Below are 22,230 nucleotides of genomic sequence, written 5' to 3'. Positions count from 1 at the left end.
GCACTTTTACTTTCCATTTCTGTGCTATCTCGTACTCGCGGTTTCATTTTACTTGCCCCTCCGGAATCCGCTTCGGAAAACGCAAACACATTCGCCCCTCCGGAGGGAAGGGGACCCAAATTCCGGTGGATTCGGAATCCACCGCCACCTCAACCGCCACCGCCAAAGCCGAAAACCAAAACTGGCGGCACCGACGGTAAACACAACGCGACGCGCACAAAATGCTACCAAAACTAACTAACTTTACCGCAACTCCGTCCATCCATCAATCGAAGCGTATTGATTGACCTTCTTCTCGGCCTAGGACACCGGTTGGCCCACAAAGTTGGCCCCAAAAACCGAATGGATCGCAGATTTGCTTCTTGGTTTTTTTTTTCTATCGCTCCCTCTCTCTCTCGCTTTGTGGTGCTCTCTTTGTCGGCCGATACTGAGAAGTTACACTTACCGATGTGGTTTGATGGGTGGTGGCTGGGCTGCGTAAGGCCATCGGTACCTCTGTAATACCTCTCTGGATGGGGCCAGCTTCGTTAGCTCAATAACTTTCTTATGAAATAATATAGCTCATACCGTCCATTCCTGGCGTGTGGCCTCCCCTCCTTCACGGGGTGTCCCTCGGTGTCGTCATCAACAAACAGGCCACTCTTGATGTGGGGACAAATATCGTAAGAAATTGTTTTCGCTCCTTCTCGCTTTTGCTCTCTCAGTCTTTCTCTCTCTCTCTGTCTGTCAGTGGCTCTATGTCCCCGCTTCCGGTCGCACCGATAGCCACTTTCCGGTGTCCTCTTTGCTCGATGATGATGGTGGTGGTGGTGGTCTGAGGAGCTGGTGCTGACGCAAACTTTGCTAGTCGAGCCATTTGCCAGGTTCCATTTCATTTCCATCGGATCGTTTCATCAGCTGCCACGGAATTTGGCTACTAAGCGGCCTGCAAGTAGGTCCTTCTCCCTCGTACCACGTGGCGGAATGCTAGAATTATTAATAAAAACACGAAACCATGGAGGACGCGAAGGACGCAAGCCGGGGACAAGGTATTCCATGTTCGACGAGTTCCTTCTCCTTCGTTTTATTGATTTCCCGTTCAAGTGGTGCTAAGCTGCCGTTCTCGTTCGATAGGATAACGTTCGACGTAAGGTTTGAGTATTCATGAGCGTTTCGCCCGTCGGTGTACCTGCCAGGTATGTTAATGGAGCTCACCTCCTACTTGTGTGGAATTGGTGCGGCGACGATTCATCCGGAAAACCACCGTTCACCGTTTGTATGGTGTTTTTTTTGGTATAGAACTTCTTCGATTTGCTCTCTCTCTCCTTATAAGCGCTGCTGGTTCGTAGCATCAATCAGTGCGCGATCGTATTTAAGGCGATGTTCCATACTGCGTGCGATAACCGGTTATCCTGCTACTCCAGCATATCTCTCCCGAAGACGACGTTCCCGAGCCAAGAACTTTTCGCCAAAAACGCTAACGGCGCTGAATTATTAAATCCAATTTGAATCAATTTCGAGAACTGCCGACCGCCGTAGGAGCCTGCTGCGCGTTTTAGTTACGAAAGTGCTACCCATGTAGCCACGGAATGCCCTCGGGCCCCAAAGTAGAGGCGAAAGGCTCCGTAAGTTCCGTTAGAAGCGAGCATCTCTCGAAGGTGCGCACCATTGTGCTGCAGCAGCATCCAACTAGGATGTAAGTGGCGGAAAGGAATGGAAACCGTCGAGCCCGTGGCGAGACCCTGTTGCTAATTATTGCCATTCAGTTGTGTCATTGTGTCGGCGATATGACTATGCTGGTTGGCGGAACAGAAAAAAAAGCTCCATTCTTTCGCTTTTCCGCTTCACCGTTGCTCAAACATTTAAAGACCTGGGAAACTACACTTCAATAACATTAAATGGCGATGTTCTCGTCGTTCGCGTTTTTTTTTTCCACCGGAACATTCATCGCCCAGTTCCCGCCCGCCGCTGTTGGCGGCCTTTTGTCTTTGTGTCCCACCTGATGAACGAACAAAAATTTTCCATTTCCGTTTCCGATCAAGGGGGCCCGTGAGAGAATTCCGGGTGAAAAGTGGCCTCCGTTTTTCGACGTCATCGAACGGTGGGACGGAAAGGGCGCGAGAACGAATCCATCCGGTAGTAGATGGATTGGCTGGATCGGGATGCGAATCGATCGTCGAGGCGCGATACTTGAAATTCAATCACGGCACACCCGTGCCGTGAGGCCAGAAATGAAATTTTAAATAAAATTCCTTCACTGCACGGCGTTAGGTGTGTGCTTCGATCATCGATCCCGGAACCGCCGGAACACGTCGCCGGGAAAACGGGCCAAGCCTCCGGAGACGGAATTCCCTCACGCGTCAAGTGTGCCATCGAACGGCACTCGAACCTTTGGAGGATACGGTGTGTGCGTGTGTGTGTGTGTGTGTAATGTACACCATCCACTAGCGAACGAGTGGTTTAGAATCTCGAGTGCTGCAGAGCTTGTCACCGGCTTCGTCAGCGGAATGGCAGCTTTCAGGACATCATTTACCGACTCTCTACACGGGCGCGAGAAAGCTGAAAATGAGATGAGAATGAAAAAGGCGAGAATGTCAAATCCCATACATTTGTGACAGCCTACTTGTATCTTTACATTTCCATTTGTATGGGATTTGACATTCTCAACTTTTTCATTCTCATCTCATTTTCAGCTTTCTCGCGCCCGTGTAGATGAAGTGTTACATGGAGCTCTCGTTCCCTCACAAGTACATATTCGTTCTGTGATACACTCTCGATCTCGTGGACGTTCTGGACGAAGCGCGGTGCTCGCAATTTAAAATGCTGCGAAAGAACGGCTCCAAGCAAGCGAAACCAAGCTGTCATGTCACAAACGGAAACAAAGTAGACGATGCATAAATCAACCCAGGCCTACCGTGGGGTTTGTGGAGAGAGTCTCGGCACTTCATATGGAGCTGCAGCCCTTCTCGGGGCCGGGCTTCAGCGATCGAGCGGAAACAAACGAATAATTACAAACTTCGCGCTTCGTGTTTGTTTGTGTTTCTTATCGGTTCGTTTCGGTTCTTGAGCGGACCGTTGAGCGCCAGAGAAAACTCTCTAATCCTCGTCCCATTAATCATTTGGTGAATTGTGCTCTATCAGAGTTCTGTTGCGCTTGAACTGGCAAGCCTTGTTTGGTTTAATGATTCCACATCTATCACGCTGACTTACGAAACTCAAACTGTTTAATAGGTACATGAAGCTTTGGGAATCGTATTTATCTGCAAAAGAAATATATAAAACAACTTACTCTAAAATTATCATGAAATACAAAAATTATGGTGACTAAATATTTTTTTTAAATAATGTGTAAAGTTCTGGCCCATAAATCGCGCCTATTCGGAAAATTTGGACCTGGTAGATTTGAGGATATTTTGTAAATACGAAAAATATGAAATGGCTCACAGAAGCGCGTCTTCTGTGTGTGTGTGTGAAAAAAGGTATTTTTGCAGATGTCCATCGTAGCATTGTGCTGAATTGTCTATGCTAATCGCATATACTAATCGAAACTCTTGGTTGTATAGATAATGTTGGGCAGCTAATCCCGTCGAGTATCAATTAAATTTTCAATTGTTTAATTTTTAGAAGGACTTTGCAGTTTAGAAAAGTAATGGAATTTATGATTTTTCTTTAAAGAAAAGAACGTATTTTACCGGTCGGTCCAGTATTTGTTATCCAACGATGTACACCAACTTTGAACAAGTCCTTAATATTATTGGCATGAGTTTGCTCATCACTTTTTATGTTTTACACCAATACCAACAGATTTTAAGACATTATCTGTTTCTTTAGTTAAAGACGATAGCATGAAGTAACATATTCTTTCCGCTCGTTCAATACATTCCATAATGTTCAAATAACATACCAAAAAGGAATGAATCAGCACTCCTTGTCGCAATGTCACCAAATATGGCTTTAACAGCAAATCTCACATACCGATGACGCAAAGCCTGAATCCCCAATACGCTTGACACGCATGGCAATCACAATCGAGCCGAGCGTTTGGAGCGGCAATCTCCAATCCTACAGCTGGCAAAATATCCACCTCCCCAGCAATCACGACGGCGGTCGACACCAACCCATCGTATCCCACTACTATCCTACGCCCCGCATAAAAAAACACTGATTGACCCCGATCAAATCCCACGCCCTCCTCTCCGACCGATTAATTATATCGAACCATCACGAGCTGCCAAAAGGTTGACAAACTGGACCGCGCGATTCGTGCCGTCGTAGGAGGCGGAGGAGGAGTAAGACAATATCCGATGCCCGATGACCTTCCAGCCCTCCGCCGGAAAGGATAAACCCATTCCAGGCAGTCGGTCTGGCAAAGATCAGACACGACACGGAGACACGCGGAGACCCCCCTTTGACCCGATCCGAACTAGCGACCATTTCGTTCGGCAAATAGTGGCGCCAGCGGACACTCAATATTGACACGACCAAATCCGTCCGTCCATCCGCCTACATTACGTGGCACTGATTCTGGACCCACGCAGACACCGAACGATCGACGCGTTGGTCTTTTTCGGGTTGAAACGGATGGAACACGACCCGCTCAACTGTTTGCCTTCGAAATTACGGATGGATTTTGCTCTGCAATTTTCCGGGGCCGGTCTAAGCAACCCAAAAAGTTTGCCAACCAAATCCGTCACCGGCGACGGCAAAAGTGTACTGCTGCTGGCGATGGACGAGGAATTGCTGCCGGTTCACCATTCGGTTCGACGTTAAGCCACTTAAGCTGGAGCTGGAAAAATGATGGAAACCAAATCCTAGCGAAGGGCGCTAGGCTCCTCGCGTCACATAATTAATCGTTTGTTTTAGCAATCCGGAACCGTCCTCCCCTCCCCGTCAGTGGTTAGCAGGCGACCACGGACCGCAGACCCCGAACACATGTATGAAACCCCGGGATACACACACTCACACGTCCATTTTGTGTGTGACGGGACGGTCCTTGTGTCAGTTCGTGTCTCACGAGCCCCGGAACTCGGAAAACTAATTCAGTTTAAGGGAGATTTCGCCTTTTTCTCGCATGGCGTGACGTGGCCCTGTTAGAGGCCACGGCCCAGGAAAACCAGGATGTTATTTCATTACTCAAGTGCAAGACGGCACTAGCCGGCTAGTCGCCGGGAATTTGGGATCCTTCCCACGGGCCGGACTTAAGGCCGGAAGTGGTCGCGGTGTCTGGCATGAAATATTAACCAGAAACCTATCCGCCATTCCCTCGCAAGGAAACTCGGCGCCGCACCACCGCAAGGATGGCGTTAAGCCCATTAGGGATTCTGACACTGGTTGATTGTGCCCTTTCAGTGGTCCCTTCCCCGGTCCTTTCGGAGCTGTCTATTGCCTTTGCCAAGGGTGGTGAGAATGTAGCGCACACGCACAAGGGACGAATACGTGTTTCGCCGCCGTCTGGTTAATGATCAAACGCGAGTATCAACATTGGGCCCGGATGTGTGTGTGTGTGTGAAGAAGGGACATCGCAAGGAGCGTTGGAAGAGCAACTCTTTCTCAGGAAATGAACAAAATGCTGATTTGGGAAGGGAAAGGGGGGCTAACGGTATGATGGCATGTATGGTACGATGGCGTGCGACGTTTAACTATCCGTGTCAGAGCCAGCGAGTGGTATTCTGGGGCGGACGCTCCCTGGCCCCCGGGTGAACCGATAAGTTCCTAGAAGAGATGAACTGATTTCGGGGCCAACATTTCCGAGTAAACTCTATTTCTTAACACTTTGATACTTTACGTCAGACACACTCTCTACTTTCCGTATAAAATCCTTTTTCAAGAAATACATCGCATCGTGATTCTGGGCGCTACTTTTGCAACAACCTGACCCCCGGTTACTGTCCTGGGATCGAAAGCCTCTGCTACTCCGGTTCTCGAATTTCTTAATTAGCGTTCCCAGTGTCTCTGGGAATAGCAATCCTCTCCACCAACACCAACCACTAGCGTGAAAAGTGTTGTTTGATGCGGTTTTTTGTGAAAGGAAGCTCTGAGGGGTTCGTAGAGACAACGTTCACGCTTATTTCGTTCCCAACGTTCTTCTTCTTCTGCTCTCTGTCCTCACAATACCTGCTAATGTCTACCACCGAACGGTTCGGATGGTTCTGATCACGACTAATGGGAGAACCACAAGAATGCCGGTAGCGGTGCCCACACCCACACACCAACAGACAGCGTCAACAATGATGTTCACATCCCAAAAACCTGGTTGACATCATTAACACCCTCGGCACAGGTGGTGAACGGGTGTTCGAGCCCTCGATTACACCCTCCTAACAAGGACCTTTCAGAGGGAAAGATCTAGTTGAATTAAAGTTTCGAGTATCCATAGCAACGACGAGACCAAGATGGCGAGAAGCTACTTTAAGCACTCCGGCGTAACGGTGCTTCGTCACGGCACGTACACGGTATTCATCTTATTTAATTAGGAAAATCATTTTAAGTCGTGTGATGAGCCACTCACGCTAGCAAGCACTTTTACTATCAAGCCTCCTTTCATACACTCTTCATTAAACTTCAGACCCGGACCCAAAACTTAACCACGATCATTCACAGCATCTGGCCGCCCGGTTATACACGGCTTGGGAATGCTGCTCCCTAAAGTTGTACCTCCCGGTACGTACCCTCACTACGATGAAAGCAGAAGCAAAAGCCCACACAGAAACAACGTTAAATCCGACACCGGAATTGGTCAGCTTGGTGCTTAATCCCCCCCTTAGCGGCCAGCCGGTTCCATTGCGCCGACGAAACCCTCATGAAAAGGCCGACCATCCCTTAGGTTTTAGAATTACCCCTGCCTCTCCCACCCTAAAACTCATTTCCTCGAACGTCCGCTTTAATGCGCGCTGCTGAAGGTACGGAAGGAAGTGAAGAAAACACTAAAACCACCCTTCGGGACACTTCGAGGGGACACACACGCACACACACACGCGGGAGACGGGCTGGGAATTTCGGCTAAAGGCTTCAACGGCGCCGCTCCACGTGATTGAGTTCCCACGAGGCAGAAGGACGACTCACGGCTGTGTTCGAATCGGTTCGGAAAAGGATATCTTCATCGGAATCGGCTCCGTAACCAGCTGTAACTGTTATTGTGGCGCTGATGCTTCTATTTCGACTTCGAAATTCAAGGGGGCATCTTTCTCCCAGACTCTCTCTCTCTCTCTCTCTCTCTCTCTCTGTCGGATGGATTTTGTAACATATTTACTGCCTGCCACTGATCGGAGGGACCATTAGGTTTCGGATCTTCTCAAATGCGATTCACCATCACGGCGCAGCACCATCATCATCAGCGGAACACCGGAAACGTCGTATTATGACTTTACGACACGGAGAAGATGTTGATTGACCCCCTGATTTATGCAGCAGGGGGCCACCCGTTCGACCTTTTTTTTCTCTCGCTGCCTGCCTCTCTGTGTTCCACTGAAAGCCGGAACAAATTACGATTCAAACACAACCGAACCGAACCAACCTGTGGAAAGTGCCCTTTCAACGGTTTGGGGACGCCCAGAGGAAGAGAAGAAAAAAAACAACGGCATAAAACCCCGGACCCGTGCCCGGAGGACCCCGGATAGCGCACCGCCGGAAAAGAGAAATGTGTTTCGCTTCTTCGTGGCAACCGGATTTGGTGATAAATGTCTAGGACCTCGATTTCTTCGATGGCCCGACGGTAAGGGTAAGCGATGGGTTTTCCTTCCCATTTCCATGTCGAATGAGAGAGAGAGAGACCGGGAAGTACCAAACGGCAAACGAACCGGAACGTTACTATTAGCCATCACGGAGAGAGAGAAAGAGACCGGGGCCGGTCGGCCGGTCGTAGACGGTCATTTCTCTTCCCGCTGGCCGGCTAGCGGTCCGTTCCGGCAAATGGTCCGTTCTTTATGTTTATGCCAACATTAACACTTCTCCTTTATGCTCTGTGTTGGGGGACCGGAGGACCGACGCCCCACCAGAGCGTGCTGATGAATGATGGAAATCATCCGCGACATTTTCTCTCCAGGCCCCGGACGTCTGGAGGGAATGATGATTTGTCAAATGGATTTTTCCCACTTTTCCACCAGCATGGTACTGGTGCCGGTGCTGATGCACATCTTCCACACCATTACACTGCTGTGGTTCCAGCGTGCAACGCGTGCACCAAGCCAGGATCAAGGATCCCGGACAACAACAACGACAACAAATCGTTCTGCATTCGCTTTGGATCACACGAACAACGAATGCAATGCGGAGCAAGAGAGAGAGAGCGACCAGAGAGTCACAACGGATTAGCATTCCCACCCATCCCCCCGTGGGTGGACCGGAATCTCGTTTGCTGTAAATCAAATTGTTGTCATTTCAATCCTTCCAGTTCCAACCGAGAGGAGGGTCCACACAAAGATGCTGACAAATGTGTTTGACCGTTAGGGTTTGGTGTTGGGAATTGGGAGCCGGTTAGTGGTAGTTATGCAACCCGAACACGACCTTTCCCAACAACACAACACAGCCGGCATGGTAACGATCCGATCGGCCTACTTTTCCCAGCCACAACTTGGTAATGAAAACTTCCACTCACAGGTTGCCTCGTTTGCATTTTCCCACCAACACTGCTGCTGATGAGATGAGAGCTCTACCCCTCTACCACTCCGCGCCCTTTCGGTACCTTTCGTATGCAGCTTTCCTTCAAAAGCAGCGTTGGGATGAAATGAAAATTATTTTTCCTATCAAACATTATGCACTCCAGAAGTTGAAACCATCCACATGAAATGTGTGTGTGTGTGTGTTGGTGTAAGGGCTGGAACAATATATACATGAAACATGTGGTGGATCTTTTGCCTCCGTTTTTCCCAGGAAAACTTTACCCAGCGATCCGGCATGCCCCTCGTGGAAGTTTCGTTCTCAAAAACATCCCACCCGGGATTAAGTTGTGGAATGTAATTTTAAGTAGCAAACAGCAGCAGCAGCAGCAGCAGCAGCAGCAGTTCCCTTCATCCCCTCCCCCTGCTCCCGTTGCAACTTGGTACAAGCATCAAACAAGCGACAAATAATAATGGGAGTGTTTTTCCTGTCGTGCCGCCGCCATGCGCGTTTTTCCTGGCATTATGGTAACTCGCACCACACACAAAGCAGTGCCATTGCAGCAACGTCATTGCAACCAGCGGGCGCGGCTCGACCCCGACAATGGCTCTGGTTCGTCGTCTTGGGAACGCATCGTCTTGAGCTGTGAGCGCGTCCGGGAATGAATCTTACTTAAAGTGCGCCCGGCAACCACTCGGTCTGGGCTCTCGGTGCCGAAATGAGAAGTAATGATCCCAACCCACTGCGGCTTGCGGTTCCAGAGCCGGTGCCACTTGAGCCCCGAAGCGCCCGGGGTCCTCTGAATTCCGGGTGCTTTATTTGTGCTTCGTGCTTTGCCTACGATTCAGCGATGCTGGTCAGCGTCGATGGACGATGACACTAGGGGTGGTAGTCAGCAAAAAGGGAGCAAAGTACGCTGTACCCGGTACGTGACAGCAAACAGTGTGAAGATGATCCTTCGAGATGAAACCTGGTACGCCTTTACACCGCAGGTTAGCACCTCTGGAACGACTTCTCTCTCTCTCTCTCTCTCTCATTTCGTAAGAGTGTCTTTCCGCTTTCCGAAACGAACGACGCACCTCCTCCTCCTCCCGGGCTAATAACCACCCTGTGATGTTGCAATGTTGAACCGCACGGCGGCGCACACATACAGCTCTTCTGCTTCTTATCTGCTGATAAGACTAAGACAGCTCTCAAGCAGCGACTTTGCAAACGGTAGAACGAACGACCGTGTCAGCAGCAGCAGCAGCAGCAGAAGCCAAAGAAGCAACGAATGGAACGAGCTGCACATGTCGTCGTCGCTGCCGCCGTCGATATCTTAACCTCATTCCATTTCCTTATCTTGTCACTCACCTTCGCGACCGAAAAGCGTTGATGTCGGTGTTTGTGCAACATGTTGGGAGGGGGGGACACCACACCGACCTGGATCAAACGGATCCACCACCCCAAAAACTGCATCGCCTGTACCGTGATGCGCGCCACTCCGTGAAATGTTTCCAAACGATTCCAAACATTTCACTTTAGCCTTCGAGACAGCCTGGAGCGCTTGTGTGTATCCGTGCGTGTGTATGTGTGTGGGCCAACGTTTCCCACTAATTCCTTTCCTCATTTCGCTGTTTGTTTGCCCTTCATAAACAAGCAACGGGCGGGCGTTTTCTGCTTATCCAACCCAAACCCCCCAAATTCTCATTGAACACCTTTTCTCAAGGTTTACCGCGGTGCTATCCGGGGTGGGCTCCGAAGCCGATAGCAAATCCCACCTGACGAACCGACGAAAGGAGGAGAGCTAAAGGTGTGAGAAATCCTCGGATCCACGGGGGAAGTACGGGGGGTACGTTGTAAAATGCTGTACCTCGATAATCACGAAATGGAAATTTCAATTCCCATTTCGGCTCCGCCGAACGCCGCCTAGAGGTGGTGGAGAGTGTGGCGTCAAGCGAAATGATTTCCGCACCAACACCGCGGCACGAGCGTGCCAACAACCCGCCCGGAACAAGCACACTAACACCGGCGAGCGGAGAGAGGGAGGACGGCGGAGGAAAGGTTTGATAAAATTATCTGCTTCGAGGTTCGGTTTTTTTTCTTTCTCCTTCGAAGGAGTTTCACCTCAGTTTGGCGTGTTGGTGAAGCAAATTTTGCCAAACGACGATGATGTCGGTGAGAACGCAATTTAGATTTGCTTCGTTCAGTCGTTTGGTAGTAGTTTACCAGCAGCAACACGACTTTCAAAGGATAATCAAAGCAATCACTGAAAATGGTGACCCAAAGCAGCTGTCAAATGCGGATTAGTACAAGCAGTTTGGCAACACTACCACAACGAAGTATGACAGAGAGAGAGAGTATCTAGTAGACTAGTTAACGAGTTAACTGGAAGCGTGACTTTTTTGTCAAAACCTTAATGCTGTCTTCCAAAGCTACCAATTTCCATAAAAATTTACATAATTCGATGTTAAAATGAACTCTTTTACTCGAACACGAGCACGCAGCAACCCAGGAATATGGTACGTGGGACGAGTTGTGTGCATGCCATGTACAAAACATTGCATGATTATGCTTCTCGTCCTACCTCATCTCATCGGTAATAACCGATTGTGGTGAACGTTCGGAGAATCCGTCCCGCAACAAACAAACGAAAAATTCCTCCCATACCAATTTGCTGATGTGCCGACAAACAACATATTGTGCAAACATTGTAAATCTGATCAGAGCACATACCGCTGCTCGGTATACTCTCTCTCTCTTTCTCTTTCTACGTTCAGTTTTTCCTCTGTTCGCGAGCAACATTATAGATATGCAAAGCAGCACAGCTTTTTGACTCGTTTTTTTTTCTCTCAATTCACGGGGAAAGGTTTCCATCGATGAGCATGGCGCCGCTTTCGCGGAACATTTTCAAAATACAATATCAATCGCTCGATCACATCGTTCGCGTCGTTCACCATTTGTGGAGTAAGTAATTGAGTTTACTTTCCATTTTGTGAAGTGCGGTTCGACCCAAACCCAAACCCAACAACGGTGCAACGTGGTGCGCAATGTGTTTCACGGGGAAACTTCATTAATAGAAATCAATTTCAACCACCTTTTGTGTGACACTTGGTGCAATGAACACCACAGCATTTGGTTACCCGGCATTTACCCTCCGGAGCGCGTCCCCTGGGGAGCGGCCAGGATGATGAAAACTTTTCAAATAATGGTTGTTTGGTTCTCGTTTTTGGTAGTCGATCCCCCTCCCGAGGGTAGTCTGTGGTCAAGCGTCAAAGCAACGCAATAGTTCCTGGAAGCTGTTCCGATCGACCGATCAAACGTTACAATGATACAACTTTTGGTCCCTGCTCCATCCCCCCGCCCCGAAAGCCAGTCAAATGGAGTCCGGGGAACCGTTTTTCCGTTCCGGGAACTGACATCCTCACCACAGGCACCGGGAATCGCTCCAATCACAGGCGAGCTGCTGCTGCTGCTGCTAACCATCAGCTCCACCGGGAAGGTGCTGATGGAAAATAATTAAAATTAATAGCACCGACGGGCCGGCTAACGGGAAAATGTCCACTTGAAACGGATAGGGCAGGTAGCCGGGAAAGGTGAAGATAAATCGACGGGAACCGAACAGGACCGGAGACCAGGGACCATGGCTGGCTTGGGATCTTCTTCTTTTGTGGTTTTTGTTTCCTTTTTTGAAAGGAAATTTTATTCACCTTACCACATCAGATAAAACTGCTTCTATCCGTCCCTTCGATCCCGGGGACCCACATTCCAGTTGGCCAGTCACCAGTCGCGCAAATCGCTTACTTTTTCATAATCCACTTTTCGCGCAGCCCAAAGTTTGACCGAAGCCCGGCACTGGACACCGGTACCTTTTTCCAACCACGGCCCTGGGTGGAGGAAGGTCCAATCTGTCTGATCGTCCGTCCGTTTGGTTAAATCTTTGATCAAAAACCACTCCGCGCCAACGAGCCGACGAGACTACTTAAGGAAATCTCATCAAAACCACTTAAGATGCTTATCGAGTGACCGTAAACAAGTGAATGTTTGCTTCCGATCCGATGCCTCACCAACCGTCGGTGATGACCGTAAATGCGACTCTTGGAGGGACGAACAGATCCAGCGACAAGAAACAGGCACAATAGGTAGGTGGTTAAGGAGGATGTTTAGGAGGGTGAACGAAAAACCGTTTATCACCTTCTCTTCGAAAAACCGAATCATAAGAGACCCCGAACGGTGAAAAGGGGCCTTTGCTGGCCCGTTCGCCAATCGAACCGAAGTTCTTTGAACAACCTATTATCAACGCCAACAAGAGCGACGCGCTTTGTGGCTTAATCGTCCCTTTCGCATCGACACTAGAAAGGGAAATTGAGGAAGGCTCCGGCTGGCAGCCGGCTGCATTGTTTGCATTGTTAATTCAGTTTAACATATTTATACTGGTCCCCGGGAGGGAGGTTCATCAGAGCGAGCGAGGAACCAAAGGCATTCCGTCCACGACGGTTGTTCAAGAGTTGTTGGAGTACAGTGTCCTCACAGGCAAGCGAATCGTTTAATTGTTTTCCAAGAAATTTCCCTCCGAAAACAACGTCCCGAAGTAAACGGCCATTGTTTCGCTGCTGCACGACACGACAGCAAAGGAACGTAGAGCGTGTGGTGGAGTGTGGCAAGGAGTGTGAATAAGTTGTTCCGAGCAAACCACAAACAGTGTTTGTGGAAAGTTTTCCCCTTTCCCCCGTGCCTGGAAGCTGGAATCCACCGACCGAGAACATCAGTGCTCTTGATTCGAGTTGGAAGTTAGTTTTCTGGTTCGCTCGGGGCCGCTCATAAGACCGACGAACCAACCACTGGCTGGCTGACCGGGCAAGCGACCGTGACGACGGAGACTGAGGCTGAAATCTGTTGCAAATTAGATTCTCACGATTTAAAACGAAACCAAACCCAAACGCAAACGCTCTCAAGACTCTCAGCGACCGTTGCTCGTTGGTGTTTGCTTTCATGCCGGTCCTCGTGCGGCCACCATACTTGACCAGACTGTTGTCCCGATGCAAGGACAGTAGGAAATGCGAAATGCTGCGTGACGGTGGTTGGTGGTGGTGTAACAGTTCCTAGACCTCGGACCTCTTGGTGGCGTTTGCTGCGTGGTAAATGGAGCCGACCGTTCGACGGTGACGACGACGACGTTACCGAGGTTTTGTCTCCACGTCTCGGTGGAATGCCGTTCTCCAATTACATTGGGATTTCTTTTTGTCGTTTCTCTTGGAACGACTATCCTTAGACTGCCGTTGCGACTCGTCGTTGTGTGCTTCGTTAACTAATGAGATCCAAGCTAAATTGTTATCTGAAAGCATCATAGCATTGTGTTTAAAGTGTAAATATCTTCTTCGATTGCTTTCACGACGTTTAGCGAACAGATCGTTTAAGCTACTGCTACTGTTAAAGCATAAATCTGTGCAGAGAATGATCTGTTGTTGCGAGTCTGTGGTCGCCTCCGGCACCCTTGTCACTGTCAGCCAGTAACGGTTTCCAGAGTCACCCCACCCCCTAAATTAGGTCTTTTTGCTAACGTTTTTCATCATGTTCCATCCATACGAAAACATATCCGGAAGGGAAATAACATACCGATGCTACATCACACACGACCCCTCCACCTCAAACGACCTGAGAAGTGTAAACACTGGCAGCCTGAACGGTGGGCTACGTTGCAGAAAGATCTCTCGGAATGAAACTCACCAGGATACTCGACCGAGTGGACAGTGGTCAAAGTGGAACGGGGTTCCCTTTTTCCCATTGAACAAAACGCGACTGTACACGGGGAAGGGAGGGGGTAGAGTTCCAGTGACAGATCCATCAAAAAGGGGCAGAAAAAGGTTTCCCCCTTCGGCTAAGCATCGGTATGGCACCTTGCGAGGATACGGCACATTCCCACATGCACCCACATTCCCTCATCACACACACACACAGGGTCAAAACGGTATTCAAACGAAGGGACTTTATCTTCTTCGTTGGTTTTTGTATATTCCTTTTTTTGGTTTTCGGAGTCCACCTACGACAGCAAATAAAGCATCCCATCGACCAACTCGTACCGGCCCAGCGATCGAAGCAGAAGTCTGAATTTCATGCTCCAACACCTCACCCTCGGGCGAATACACATCCGAGACCTGAGATGTGGAAATGGGTGAACCAAGGAGGTGCAGGGAGGTGGGGGACTAAGCAAATGCCACTTGCTGAACGGTCGGTTGAACGAAATGTTCTCACAAAAAGCGAAACAAGACGGACAGACAGCAGAGGGGCGGGAACATCATAAACATGTGACCGAGAAAATACATTTCAAAATGGTTACCTTCGCACAAATACGGCCATTTTTCATCGCTACACCGGTGTGCTTTCTCGGTATATGCACAGAACACCCCCACCCATACACGTACTCCCTTGGTGTATGTTCCTGGCCCCGACCTGAACCTGAACGATCCCCTTTGCCCCTTCATCCCACCCAGCCAACCAGTAGACTCCTTCAAACATCGAAGGAAGCATGGAGAATCTGGAACCACAAACAAATATAACAAATAGCCTGCCTGGATTGGCAGTGTCGTCGTCGTCGTCGTCATCGTCGTCGTCGTCATCGTCGTCGTCGTCATCGTCGTCGTCGTCACCGGAGCAACAGCACCTCGGTGAATAGACCAGCAACCGAACCGTTGCTTTGTGGCCGTGCCATGCCATGCCATGCCCCGGTCCGGTTTATCATCCAGGATGGAGCGATGTAGCGGCCGAATGGATCAAAGCCCATGAACACCATAATAGCCACCGACAACTGGTAATCGTAGCCACTGACTAACAGACTGACGGACTGACGGACTGACTGACTCGCGCAATCAACGTGTATGTCACCTTCACCTGCCAAGCCACCGGTCTACTACGATATAGATCGATAATATTGAGCGTGGCTCGGGACAATCGGAGTGTAAGCTCGCAATGTAACCTAACCTGACCCGGAGATCGATACGATGTCACCAATTTCCACCAAACCGCTGTTTCCAATCGTGCTTGCTGTTTGTCCGGCGATTTCCAACCACGTTTGTTGGGCCGTTCGCCGCAGTTCGCAGTGGCCAGTAACAGGATACCCGGGGTTTTGTATCGAGTTAATAAGTTACAGTGCACCCCGGCTCCTGAATACCGACCAACGCGACACGTAAGACAGCTCGTTACGGGCTGTATTGTGAGCTGGAGCGGATATGAGGGTGCATTACATTAGCTAGCTAGCCGTAGCTGGCGTAGGACACGGAAAATTGTCATCGATTTTCCACGACACGAATGTACGTTCCGGACAATACCACGAAGGGGGCTCGGGGGGTGAAACGTGATAAAAAATAATGAACATTAGGGTGTGCGTCGCAATTCGATTCCCAAAAGTGAGGGAAGAGAATAATTTGAGTGAGCTGGTGGCGCTGGTAATAACAATAATGATAATAACAATAATAATGATAATGAACCAACGAAACTGTCGCGCAGCGCAGTTTGAACGAACATTTCAACGTTCCCATTCAGCGCCGGTATCCAATACTTGACCGTGATGGTCGTCGCTGTGCCGTGAAATGCAATTTAGGATAAAGTTTCTAATTGATAATAGTTAGAGCTTCTCGACCCCTTCCCGTGCTTGCTCAACTTCTGTGACAATTCGCTTGATCTGCTCCCGCTGTAGCCATTTTGATTATGGCACAGCTCAATTCACGGTGTGTATTCTGTTTCGTCAAAACTTTCTTCCATTTTGCTGCGACCATCGTTAGTGCATTCTTGCGGAGTTGTTTTAACTTTTCGCAACCTCGCAGCCAAACACAACTTTCCCCGTTATTCAACAAGGTGAAAAGCCCCAAAACTTTGAGCAACCTCTTCGTCGGCGTCGATCGTCGGCGAGCCGGTCGGTACGTCGGTACTATCACTAACCTTTAATTGTACTTTGGCCAAGTTTTGAAGAGCGTAATGAAGTTGCATCTGACTGACTGACGGGCTGGCTGGCTGGTTGGTTGTGGCATCGAAGTGGAATGGTTTCTTAGAAGGGTTTGCAGAAGAACGCTTACGGCTAATGTACGGCGCTCGTAGCGTTCTCCGAATCCGATTACCGGTACTACCGATATACCATTACCAACGCACACACACACACACTCTTACTACACCAGGAAGAAGTGCACGGATAGACGCGCCCCTTCCATTCTGTGCCTTCAGCAAAACGCTTCAGTTCCTCAACTCAAAAGTGTTAGTCTTACCGTTACTGGCAGGCAGATAGAAGACAACAAGTTTCCTTCAAGTGCGCCACTTCGGCCACTCCGGATCCGCATAATGAGTCCAGATGGATGCTGCACGCCTGCGTAAGACTCAACGTAAGCCGAAAACTAACATAATTCTCGGATCTCGGGTGCTGAGAAAGTATGAATGACGCACTAGTAGGGTCTACTTCTGTTGTGTATCATATTGCTCGCTGGTGCCAAAAAAACCGGAAATGCATTACATCTTCCATTTGCATCCGGCTCTATCTCGTCCGTCCGTCCGTCCGTCTGTCCGATTACAGTTCCACCAGCCTCTGCCCTGTACCCAAGTGCCGACAGCCTTCATTTTGGGGGCCGAGCTGCGCGTGTGCTATGCACGTATGTCTTGCGAATGATTTATGTCAGAAATAAGCTTTCACCATTCGTTGCATCGGCAGCGGCACTCACCACAGCGTACCGTCATCAATCTAAGACCCACCCTTCAGCCACCCGCACTCCACGACGGTTCTACACGAAATAGGCCATCAGGACGAATTACGCCAGCACGCCAGCTGGCAGCTAACGCTTGGACTGTCTCTTCACCCCTCTTTCTCTCTCTCTCTCTGTCGCTTGGGTTGTCAGTGCAATAGCGAGCCACCGCTAGACGAACCACGAGAGCCACACGCCTGATGGCCAAATGACGATCAAGGAAGAAGGGAGGACGATTATTCCGCTTACGCTTCATTCGGTGCCCTCTCCCCATCCCGTCTCGCGGACCATTCACCCCATTGACTAGTGCAAGGCCAAACGAGGAGAAGAGAAAACGAAACAGCTGGTGACCAGGGTGGTGGTGTACCAGGGGGTATCATCTCTCCACCAAACTCACTATCGACAGATGGAAACCACCCGGAACGAAAGGTCCGGAGTGTTCGGACCGTTGGTGAATCCAAATTTTATGGAGCATGGTACAACGGTTGGAATTAGAAGTGCACCCCATTGCCCGCCAAATAAGAAACGGCGTACACGAGCACACAAACACACACACGCGCGCTAGTGTATGAATATTTCACGAATATTTCCCTCCGAACGAATGATTGGCCAAGCAGCCAACTTCGCCGTCCTTCTACCACGGCTTTCCACGAACGGTGCGCGGTCATCGGAGGGCGAACATGAGGTCGCCACTGCGTAGGTTACAACAGCTGGCAGGAGATTCGTTGGGGCGGACGAGCGCGTTTGCTTTCTCTTAAAGCAAATACTATGCAATGGAAGCTGCTTCTCGGAATCCTGCATTCCAGCCGATAGCCGATGGAACGAATGCTTCCTGAAAATGTTATTTTGGTAAATCGGGATTTTTCCTATTTTTTCGCACTCTCTCTCTCTCTCTCTCTCTCTCTCTCTCTCTCTCTCTCTCTCTCTCTCTCTCTCTCTCTCTTTCTGTAGCACACAATGGGGCCCAGGGTTTTACATGCCCGGATTAAAACCGAGGTTACAACGAGGTTGCTAGATCGAGGTGGCAATCCGGTTCGCTTACTAGATTGTACTAAAAAAAAACGGTACTAAATCCATTTGACACCGCGAAAGAATGATAACGCGCAATCCGTGGTGCAGAGAGCGTAGCATAACATTTCCACCGTATGCCATTCATTTTCCCCTGTTTTTCCTCGCATCTTGCACTACCACGCTCCCCCTGCTATGCGACACTAGGAAGGGGTGACGGGAGTTGTGGGGTCTATTTTTGAATAACTTGTGAATATCAAAGGACTTGGCGTCACAGAAAAGGGCCCGACCAACCCCATTTCCACTCGGTGCTATCGTCGGCGGTGCGATGCAAATATGGAAACTCCATCACTGCGACAACATCCCAAGGCCATCTGCACCGAATGTAGCGACACCATTCGTCGTTCGTGTGTGTGTGTGCTGAGCCGAGTGAGCCAAAAGAGTCGGCTGGTGGGAGTAACAAGTGGTCCCGGACCACGGTGGCCACTGCCGGATGAGAATACACTCCGGAATGGCATGACATTTTTACTCACTTTCGTTCCATCTGTCTTCGGGGTCTTTGGGGTTTGAGGTCCAACGCAGTACATCAAACAACCGCTCCGTGGTTATGCCGGGTGTGTGTGTGTGTGTGTGTGTGTGGTGTTGTGGCCTTTCCTTTTTCCGTGTATTTTGGTCTTTCCAAAAGGCCCAACCGGCAACCGCATAACCTCGCTCACGTACATGCTTTCATGTTGATATATTCTTCCTTTTCTCCATTTTCATCTTATTCTTCTTCCTTTCCTTCCTCCATTTGAAACCTATCTTCTTATCACACGGACATGGAGTTCATGTTCGCTCGGCAATGGTTGATGGCCATCAATCAAACCAGCGTCGAGCGAGAAGCATCGATCGATCCGCGGGGATCACTCTCGTAGTGGTGGTGCCGCAATGTGGCAGTCCATCAAGCTCGCTGGCGGATGAACTTAAGCCTGGCGCTCGTCAAAACTCCCAGAGTGAGCGGTATCCAGTGGTATCGACCCAACACGACGACAACAACGACGACGACGACGACGATTTACCCTCAATCGGCGCGGAAAATTGATACTTTGTCACTATTGACAGTTATTAAATTTGTTGTTCGGTCTACGCTCTTTACCACCAGCACGAGCTGGAGCCCTATTCGTCCATCATGTTTAATGTAGTCGAAAGCGCTCGGTACACTTAGGGTGGGGAGAAAAGAAAGTGAATATTTGGGAATGTTATGACCACGGCGATGGAGGCGCCTGGCCGTCCACGGTGGCGCCCATTTTCGATTTAACTATTCACCATTTTGGGAGAAGATTAATGGAATTACTCGAATGCCAGTAAGTTCCCTTTCTCCTCGCTTCAACCTCTCCTTCTCCTACGATGTCACTGACCAGCTGGTTTCATCAGACATATAAAATGTATGAATTCAATTCGGGCCAGCATCGCATTATTCTCTCTCTCTCTCTCTCTCTCTCTCTCTCTCTCTCTCTCTCTCTCTCTCTCTCTCTTTCTTTCGCTCTCTTCCTCTGCGTCTTTTCGAAGGTGCAAAACCATCTGCTCACTCGCGTGAAGCAGCGCTTCCTTCAGCCTTTTCAGCGTCAGATCCACCCGGCCATCAGCAGATGCGAAGGAATTCAATAAACTTTTAATAGCCATTGAGCCGCAAACCGCACGCTAATGTCCCACGGGTTCATGTTGTGCCTACGTGCGTAATGTTGTTAGTTGCTGTTTGCCTCGACCCGATCCGTTCCGATCCGATCCGGTCCGATCCCGGTGCCTAGGTGCCTGGGATCAACCCGGGCTGGTATAAACTTTTTTTTACGACCTTTAATGCCTAGCATTGGCGCCAGACCAGAGGAGCACCACAATTCGCTCGCGGACAAAGTGAAGAAGGTGGAAAAGAAAGAGGGAAGGAGGAGGTGGTTTACACAAAATTATGGCTTTCGGGATTTGTTTGCTTCGCCGGCGTCGGAGTCAGGGGCCAGGACCAGGGCCCGGTCTATCCGCGATCTCGGTGATGTTTTATTTTTTTATTTTACATTTTTTGTTTTTTCTTCAATTTCCGCACCTTCACCCCCATCATAAACTGATTACAAGTTGTGGCATAGCACAGCATGAACTGAGCACATGACCTGTGCCCTGTGTAATTTTCGGAGCCACTTTTACGACTGTGGCTTCCGGGGGGGATTAGCATCGCACCAGTGTGTGGTTGTGTGTGTGTGGCCGAATCAGGAAGCGGGAATCCTTGTTTTTTGTATAATACGACTAGTGGATTCAGAGTGTTTTATGTGTACTTAGCAATATAAGGACTGTGGAAGTTAAGCTGACTTCTGGTAGACTTTATTGTTTTATACATTTTGATGCAAAAAATATGCTTTTTTATGAAAAAAAATCATTTGTATGGAGATTTTTTGATGAAATCGCAGCCTACTTTGCTTGTCAACCTTTTTCGAATCAGCTGTCACCGATTACAGTGTGCATGGGGCCTACTTAGATGGTTTACGTTTATGAAACGAAAATGACAAATTCATCAACAAAACTAACAAATTGCATAATCGAAAAGTCTTAAAATGAAAGTGCATTAAAATGAAAGACAAATTTGTTAATTTCTCTCAAATACGCAACTATCTACAAATTCGCTTTTCCATCGAACTCAACTATCCACACAAAATTTTCCATCGAACTCAACTATCCACACAAAATGGTTAATTGATTCCAACTGAACCGCAGCCAGCCCCGGGTGTTAAACGTCAGTAACCGGAAATGCCTTACCCGAAATAAAGTGAAAAATGGTTCAACCATACAAATCACCCCCCTTTTTAAATAGCCTTCACCTGTCTGTGTCCATCAAACGGGGGCAAGGGCGATTGTAAAACATGGTCCCGAATAATCTGCACATTAATCGGACGGAGAGCCTCCGGCCGGATACAGTTGATTAAACTCGACCTTTTTTCGGCTAATGCGCAGCTCTGCAGTAGCGCCGTCCGACCGAATAACCAACCCTGGTGGGGATACCAACGCCACCACCTAGCCGCCCGTTGGATTACCTTGGCTTGGACCCTTCGTAATGATCGCCACGTGGTCCACGAGGAGCTGATGGTCAAAGGCCACTAATCCATTCTGGCCACCGGGGGCCTCTTTTTGTGTTTAATTTTAATCGAAAACCACCACGCTCATTAGTGATTACGTAATGGTTAATGTTCGTTTTTTTGTGCTCATTTGCTTTCCCCAACACACGCACACACAAACACCAGGTACAGCCCAGGACTGACGATCAACAACATCAAGCAGGTGATCAATGAAACCATCGAAACCAACATCCGTGAGTATCGAGCGAATGCTTTGCGATAAACGAGACCTACTAACAGCTTCAAATGTGTCGAACTCTTGCAGTCCGAAAACCAGCCCCGACTCGGCTCCGGGAGCTGATACGCCAGATACGGCAATGCCGGACGGCGGCCGAGGAGCGTGCCGTCGTCAACACCGAGTGTGCCTACATCCGGAGCACCTTCCGCGAGACGGACTGCATCTGGAAGTGCCGGAACATGGCCAAGCTGCTGTACATCCACATGCTCGGCTATCCGGCACACTTCGGGCAGGTCGAGTGTCTCAAGCTGGCGGCCAGCGCCAAGTACACCGATAAACGGATCGGTTACCTCGGTGCGATGCTCCTGCTCGACGAACGGGCCGACGTGCACGTGCTACTCACCAATTGCCTTAAGAAGTAAGTAGAAAATGTGGGAAGGAGCGACCGACGGGGCGACAAATCCGTTTCTACAAAATGGAACTTTATCTGAACCCGGGACAAAAGGTTCGCACAAGTTTGATTAACTTCCAACCCGCCTCCCGACGCCTTGGGCTATCGCAAGAGGGCGAATAATTAAAATTTAATTATTCCTTCCTACCACCACCACCACCACCGCCCGGAGCCGCGGTCGTT

General features: G+C 49.3%; 1 protein-coding gene across 4 annotated transcripts in view; it reads left to right on the top strand.

Annotated features, from left to right (window-relative positions):
* LOC125950176 (AP-1 complex subunit gamma-1-like) overlaps positions 1-22,230 on the top strand; it is a 30,219-nt gene that overhangs the window by 4,545 nt on the left and 3,444 nt on the right. For all 4 annotated transcript variants that reach the window (XM_049677891.1, XM_049677889.1, XM_049677890.1 and 1 more), the window contains exons 3-4: positions 21,545-21,612; positions 21,684-22,014. In XM_049677891.1, the coding sequence (XP_049533848.1) occupies positions 21,545-21,612; positions 21,684-22,014 (399 nt within the window). The remainder of the gene's footprint in view (positions 1-21,544; positions 21,613-21,683; positions 22,015-22,230) is intronic.

The sequence above is a fragment of the Anopheles darlingi genome, chromosome 2 (genome assembly GCF_943734745.1).
Source record: "Anopheles darlingi chromosome 2, idAnoDarlMG_H_01, whole genome shotgun sequence".
NCBI lineage: Eukaryota > Metazoa > Arthropoda > Insecta > Diptera > Culicidae > Anopheles > Anopheles darlingi.
Note: the sequence above shows the minus strand (reverse complement) of the source record. Positions and strands in the feature narration are given on the sequence as shown.